Raw genomic sequence first — 7,642 nt, 5'->3', positions numbered from 1 at the left:
ACTTTTGCAGGATTAAATACTTCTACAAGGTTGTCCAAGGTTTGACAATAAAATAGAAGAATTGTGTTTTAAAGAACAATGAAACCTGGTTTTTACATTTGTCAGTCACTCTCACAAAAGCAACGTGTTCTTTGAATGTCTGCTAATTTCGTCGATCAAGGACTCCCGGGGCACATTTTGAATAAATGTCATAACTTGATAAAATGCTCTCTCATTTTGAGTCGTCGTTTTATTTTTCTTGTCACACTTCTGTTTTTACCTTTACATCAACTAATGGAGCAGTTGTGATGTTAGTAGATGAGTTCGGTTCTCACTTTGCAAGTCAAACCATCCTCAGTGAGGAAGAATGCCACAAAATGCTTTACTGTTTGACACCAGACAGTGGTGTGGTGTCCCCCCCCCCGCCCCCTCTCTGTCTCCAGTGTGCCTTGTAGCATCACACAGCCTCTGTTTCCTCTGCTGCAGAACAGTTATAGAGTCGGAGACAGAGCACCTGCCCTCGCGCCTGAGCACCGTTCCCAGCAGCTTGCTAATGTCAACCTGCCTGATACGCGCAGCGGGGTGGGGGCTCCAAGACAGCAGCAATTTTCCACTGCATGCGAATGAGTCTGGAGAGCAATCTGCTGGCCTAAGAGCCTCATAATCAGCACATCATTATCAGGAGGAGGGTTGGTGCATGGGGTGGCAGCGGGGGAGTGGGGAGAGGAAATAAAAGGAGGGAGCGATGGATGACACCAAACGAGCCCCTGGAAGCAATGAGACGCTGTAAGACAGAGGGGGAATGGAAGTTGGTTATTTGTAGTGCAAAGGACAGAGAGCAGATTCTCTGTGGGACTACACAAAGCACACGGAAAAAAGGGAACATCCAGCAGTCGGATAGTACCACCTCAGTTTTCACTCTGAAAGGCAGCGGCAGGCTTTACCTAGCTCACCGTAGCTCGGATGTTCCCTGTTAGTCAGTATAACTGCTGTTTTTCCTAACTCACAAAATCTAATGGCACACATGCAGGTAGGTTTTTTTGAGGCAGAAATGTAGTGACAGCTCTTTGAAGCTTACCTTACCCTGCATGCATTTTTCAGTGAGCTCAAAAGGAGCAAGCTCAACAAAGCTGATATTACAGCCCATATGTACCCCTCAGAAGTGGCCACCATTTCTGTGTCCTTAAACTTGCCTTTCATCCTTTTGTCTGCTGATAGAGGGAGAGGGAGCATTCACAGACGCTCTGCCATCCTGCTTGATCTCAAACTGACTTCTGAGTCGAATTAAATTGTTCAAGTGAAAGCTATTTCCAATGCTATTTGTCAGTGCAATGATTTGGCTTCTCTTGGCTGCTTTTGACTACCACAGAGCCACAGCTTAACTGGGACCAATGCTAGGGTGACCATATTTTCAAACCTCCAACTAGGGACACACTGATTTTACCGCAAACCCACATGTATGAGCTCATGGTACAATTGGATATTTCATCAGTGCACATTTCAACACCATGGAAAGTGCCTCAGCAAATGAAAAATCATGTCTCTCAAGATCAACGGAAACTTTTCTATTTGAAAAATATAATTATATAACACCAGTAAACACAAAACATTAATTTATTTATTACCAGATCGGTAAGGGACGTGGATCGAAGGGATTGCAATTGTTCTGGTTTCCGTTTGTAGTACGCTTTTAGTCTGAGTAATATGGACCAATCACGTATCAGCAGGCAGGAAAAACAGTCTGTGTGGAGAGCAAAAGCAGGCGGATCGAACGATTTACCTTCTTATTAATCTCTATAAACAGATGTCTGTATGTAAGTTCAGCCAACAATCCGTACTAGATCTAAAATTCAACTTGAGATAAATTCCCTCAACGCTGTGTCACTAAAGCCGATCAGCGTTCAGATTTCCCGACCTCCTTGAATGCATCATCAGGTGATCAGCCGACCTCCATTCAACAAACGAGCATTATAAAAGTAGTTTTCTTCTCCTCTTGAGGACAGACCTGACAAAGCTTCATTTTTACTTTTTACTAATCTGCATCATGATGTGGAAATGTTGGCAAAGGTAAGACCCGTTAATTAAAGTCAATCACAGGAAAAGCTGATTATTTTTCTGTAATCAATGCAGCACGTAGAAAGGGAAGTCTTGACTGGTTTTAACAAAAACAAGGTAGGCCTGGAAATACCTTGAGGCCAGTATAACTTAACAGATAAATAAAAACATAAAGATGGCATGACAGTTTGCCTACCTGATGTTATGCAGCAGGTCCTGTCAGTATGATAAGATGGGCAAGCGAAGCAACAGCCGCACACCGATTGACTGACACATGTAGGCCTACAAACAAATGACTACTTAACTTTGGCTGGTGCATAGTGATGTTTTCTATTGGTTAAAACAGCAACATCCTTGGCAACGACATTGATTGACTGCGGGACAGGGCCTGTTCAAAACCGGGACATATTAGTGTTTGAGAGATATTTGTCAGGACACGGGACACAGAGCTTGAAAACGGGACGCATGGTCACCCTAACCAATGCAGAATAAACAGATTAGGAGAAAAGGGTGCACGCATTTACTTTTAGCCTGTGGCCCAGTTTTGCTTTATCCCCAGCAGTAAAAACATCCAAAAACAGCTTTTTTGGGAAGATTTAGTTGTCATCAGGTAGTTCTGAAATCCGGGCATTTTGGTTGTCAACAATCAATCATTGCTGTTCAGACGGACGTTTCCTACCGCTTTCTGCCGCGTGGTGGCAATAGCGTACAGAGCACTTGTTTGTCCGGGCATTGTTTGGCTCGGGTCGTGCGCACTGCTTGAGTATGTGATGGTCAATTTATAACCAAAAAAAAAAAGACTCCCTGAATGCTTAGTCAGTGGCCACACATAATGAAAAATCCGGAGCACGGAAGAGGTCGTTTTTTATAAGGCGGAGGAAACCTTTTTGACCCCGCTAGGGAGATGGAGTGAGTCTGTTTACACTTTCTAACAGCACACACACTCACGCGCTCACCTGGGAGCTACAATGCAACCTACTGCTCGATGATGAAATGAAGCAGCTTTCTGAAATGCCTAAGCCAAGGACAGTATGTGAAAGATATTATTGATCTTATTTTTAAGAGTCTAAAGAATAGTTCTGGGGAAAAGCTGTCATCACGTGAACTTGGAGACTGTGCAGCCACCTTCTTTTTCTCTGATCTTTATGTTTTATTTCACTACTTTCTCTGTGTTACACTCAGAAGATATTCGGAGCAGTAAAAAAAAAAAAAAGATGATGTCAATATTCCGTCTCGCACTCTTGACAGCCGAGCAAATTCAATTGGACTGACTCCGCCTTGCTCATGCGGGACTTGTCCACAGGCTCCTCATACTACCGCGTGCCTGTCTGCATGCCTGGTGCTTTCTGACGGCGCGAGCTCTCGCCACAATCCCCCCCCTCCCCAAGTCACTCACCCTCATCACCAGTGAGGAGCAGTCTGACGCACAGGACCCAGCAGCAGCCAGGACTCTTTCCCGGGAGTGTTTGGCCACCGAGCAACATGTTCCCAGCGCGGAGACCGGGGGTGCGCACCGGGGGCTCGACGGTGGTGGCGCGGCGGACCATGGTTACAGCTGGGCGGACTGGACAGGTCGGACAGGTGTGGGTCTCCTGTTGGATTCTGCTTTTAGCGACTTGTATCCTCAGCGCTCAGGCTCAAGGTAAGATGTGGATGTTTTGTCCTCATAGTGCAGCTTTGTTGGAGAGGAGCAGAGAAGCGCACAAGAAAGTCTTTGATAGTGGTGAATTAAGGGACAAATTGAAGGCAAACACTGTTAAAAAAAAAAGAAAAATGTGTGCTTGTGAGGACCTGCTCATGTAGCCAAACTTAGACCTGTCGTAGCACAATGACACTCTAAATAAGATTTTTGAAATGTTTAATTCGTTTCCTCATCCAACAACGTGTGAAAAAAAGCCACTTTCACCTTCACTACATTCCTCCTGTGTTGCAACAAGGCTGCTTGCATTCTCCAAAATCTCGGATATAGCTCAGCCTCCTCTGCACAACTGGACACTAATAGTAGTGACAAATGTGGTTTAAATGAGCCTGTGTCTTCATTTTGTATTCATGAAACAGCACATTTCTCTGAAGTGACTGTGACTTTAAATCCTCTCATATCATATTTTCATATGCAATTACTTTTACTGTTTTATAACATTTTTAAACAGGCTGGCAATCATGGTCTCCATGACCTGTGAAAATGTACTTAATCTCCTGTGAAACCTATAAAAACGCCAGTGGCCCTGGCTGAGAGACCTCAGAACAGATTGTTTTACTGCTTGTGGACTGTGCCGCCCCTCCAGCCTATAGGCCACCTTAATAGCCTAGCCGAACCAGCCATTAACTTGCATGAATATGACTATTGGACAATGAAGCAGGGCCATTATTTGAAGGCTGTATTACATTTTCCTAATGTCCCTTTTGCACTGTGCTCACAGGCTGTGTGGAAGTAATCTGCATGCTACGAAATGAACAACCACAACATGTATGTTTCACTGACATCCAGCGCAGATGCACGGATAAAGGCGTGAACATGAGCTACACTAATCACACAATTACTGTGAAATTGGTGTGACTTGTTACTTTCAATCTGCGAGTGGATGACCTGTGCTTCTTTACCAGTGAGGACTTAATGAGGAATACGGTATATCCAGACCAAACGCAAGCAAGGGCAAATTCTTCCTGCTGCTATGTTTCATAATTGGAAATGCATATCTCTCATTTGTCACCACAGCTGAAGGTATGTTATTAAAGGACAAAGTATATTGTGTGGGCTTACTGGACTGCAAATTAAAACACCACTTGAGATATATTCGCACAAAACGGTATTTATTCTTCCGCTTAAGAATTCAACCACAGGGTCATGGCTTTTATCAGAGGGTCGTAGAAGCGGCAAAAGAGCGAGAGGCATGTTTGACATTCGAATTCTTGAGGCATTTACTTCAATAGGTCCCAAAGGAGGAAAAAAAAAGTCTCACGTTGGAGGTTGATTCATATGAGGAGTGGCGTCTCCATGCACTCCCCATCTTATAATCACAACACTCAGAGCGCCAAAGTGCTAAAAGCAGCATAATCCCTTTGCTTGTTTGTCTTTGAACAGGTCGCATTGCTCTAAAGTGCTCCCAACCTTATCTAAAAGGAGTCTCAGGCGTGTCTTATTATGCAGGGCGCCGTTCCTCTAGCTGTTATTATCATCCTTTGCTCGAGCTAACATGCCTGGAGTCTGCGAGGATCTGTTTAGCGCTTCAAGGCTACTTCACAGGGCTTTACCTTTCCTCCCCAAACAGACCTCTTTCTCATCCTTGCAGTTGGTATTCAGGCCCCTTGAATGTTCCCGGCTGCGCATTAGCATTGCTGAGAGATTCACTCCTCTGTCTGCCTGCTCTTTCAATTGAGAAGGACCTCCTCTATGGCGCACAATCGTCGCTTTGGGTTCTTTAGCGGTGATGCGGTTGAAGTCGTTGCAGGGGGTCTTCTCACAAGCCAGAGAGGGCTTGTTCTTCTGAAGTAGGAAGCAGGTCTCATCCTCATGGGGCATCCTTGTTTGCAAATGACTGGCAGTGCAGCTGTGCCTTTGCATAAAGCTCGAGGTGCTGCTGTAGTTATTCCCTGAGAGCTAAGGACCTCTGAGGGTGTCATAAATTAGGCGACATGCAGGCACAAGAGGCCCCCGGGGAACTCGAGGCATGTACTTGTTTTTCAGCAGGTTCCTACTGAGGCTCCTGCTGCGTTTAGTACTGCTGGCTGCTCCGGTGCTCCAGAGGATACCTGATAGAGACCACGGGGGAGACTCTCTCCTGCTGCAGGCCGCTCTCAGCAGGCCTTTTTCAGACTAATCTAAAACCCCTCATCAGATACCAAGTAAATATATCTGGGGTTTTGTCTTTCTTCACCTCTTAGCACTCTCTGAATCCTTTCACCCCTCCTCAGTTCTCTTCTCTCGAAATCTACCCATGAGTCTTGTAAGTGAGTGTGTGCATATGCTGTGTGCATCAGTGTGTGTGCGGCAGCTTACTGTATGTTCCTGTCTATTGAGCTTTAATCTAGATAGCAGCATTGACATTCTGCCAACCGGCAGCTGCCATAATTTTCTGGACCCACGTTATTATGCAGCCTGACAGCTGTCAGCCATTTCCAAATCTTTAAATCTTATGATAATCCAGCATGCTTACAAAAAGGCATTTGTTTAAAACACTCTGAATCCTTGTGTGATTAAAACGGCCTGCTCTAATGCGAGCACCAGATCATAATTCATCTACGTCAGTGACACACTAACACACACGCGCGTGCATGCAAACACATCCATAGAAAGATAGAAAAATCAATGTGTACAAGATTACACAACTCCATCAAGAGAAATATAATAGAGTTTTAATAGAATCAAAGGCTTCTCCTTGTTCCAACAAAGACTGATGACAAACCCGATCGTCTGCGCCCACACGTACAAAACACTCCATCGCAAATAATAGAAAGCTTAATCTGTTTTGCATGTAGCTCCACAAAAGTAGACCCACATACTTACATTGATGCCACGCTGGCCTCAGGCGTCCGATTTCAGACATGATACTGAATCGGAGCCCGATGTGATGAAATAATTGCGTTTTTCACAAACTTAAAGCACTTTGATGGCGTCACAGGTCCCATATGGGGCACCCTGACATGGGAGTGGGAGTGCGGAAACTTTTGAGCTACAGTACCATAATTACACACGGTGCATATTTATGACATATGTATCTCCCTGTTTGGTGAGATCCAGTTAATTAAACATGTTTACTGCTCCAAAGAGCTAGCAGATGTCTGCAGAAATTTGGACTAAATGCTTGTTTTCTTTGCAACATGGCTCATGCCCAGAAAGCCCAGCTATAGTGGCTTGCACAGCCTCAGGTGAAACGCGGTGGCAGCCTGACTTCCAATCAGACTCCTTGTGTGTCTTCAGTGCCTTCCTCCCATGTCTGGCTGGTTGGCTGCTTTTTTTTCTCCGGCTGCCAAATGCTGTCTACACATGTTTATTCATGTTGCCACGGGATGCTTTATTCACCAAGATGGAACATATCACAGCTGAATTAGGAAAAAAAAAGGAGAAAATCTGCGCTCATTGGCAAGGACGTTTGAAATAAATGAATGAAAAAAGGCTGATACAAATATGTAAAATAATTAATGGTAATTTCTCGGAATTGCCTGGAACCTGTTTAAGGGTGACAAATGATTTCGATCTTCTGTATTGCTGAAGAACAATAGGGCCGCTGCGCTGTCAACGTTTTTTAGCTTCAGGAGGCCTTTAATTGGCTCAGTCGAGCAGCAAAACTGTGTTTATAGTTCATAATGGAAATGTAATCAAATTAACTTGTACCACAGGGTTTTGGCATTCACCCTTTGCCCAGTAATTGCCAATGGCCCAAAGGGCTATGGAAATGGCTATTTGCATGGGGCAAAGAGGCCTTTCTCCCACCATGGTTCTGTCGTGCTGCCATATTAGGGTAGCTGAAATTATTACTCACTGTGCAGGCGTTTAGTTTTAGTGTTGTGGTTTTAAGCACTACTTCTTGGTGTTTGTGTTGGTAATTCAGCTCTTTCATTAATCGGCTTGAGGGAAAAATAGAAGCAACATCTCACCCTGTGATGAGGA

General features: G+C 44.6%; 1 protein-coding gene across 1 annotated transcript in view; it reads left to right on the top strand.

Moving 5' to 3' along the window:
- The first annotated feature begins 3,516 nt into the window (after positions 1–3,516).
- sdk2a (sidekick cell adhesion molecule 2a) overlaps positions 3,517–7,642 on the top strand; it is a 92,139-nt gene continuing 88,013 nt past the window's right edge. Inside the window, 2 exon segments of the mRNA XM_069674134.1 lie at positions 3,517–3,676; positions 5,325–5,327. Coding sequence (XP_069530235.1) covers positions 3,517–3,676; positions 5,325–5,327 — 163 coding nt within the window.

This window comes from Semicossyphus pulcher, unplaced genomic scaffold (genome assembly GCF_022749685.1).
Source record: "Semicossyphus pulcher isolate SPU_LCO1_2020_fin unplaced genomic scaffold, fSemPul1.0.p SCAF_23, whole genome shotgun sequence".
NCBI classification, from domain to species: domain Eukaryota; kingdom Metazoa; phylum Chordata; class Actinopteri; order Labriformes; family Labridae; genus Semicossyphus; species Semicossyphus pulcher.
The sequence above is the reverse complement of the archived record's forward strand: the minus strand, read 5'-3'. Positions and strand labels throughout refer to the sequence as shown.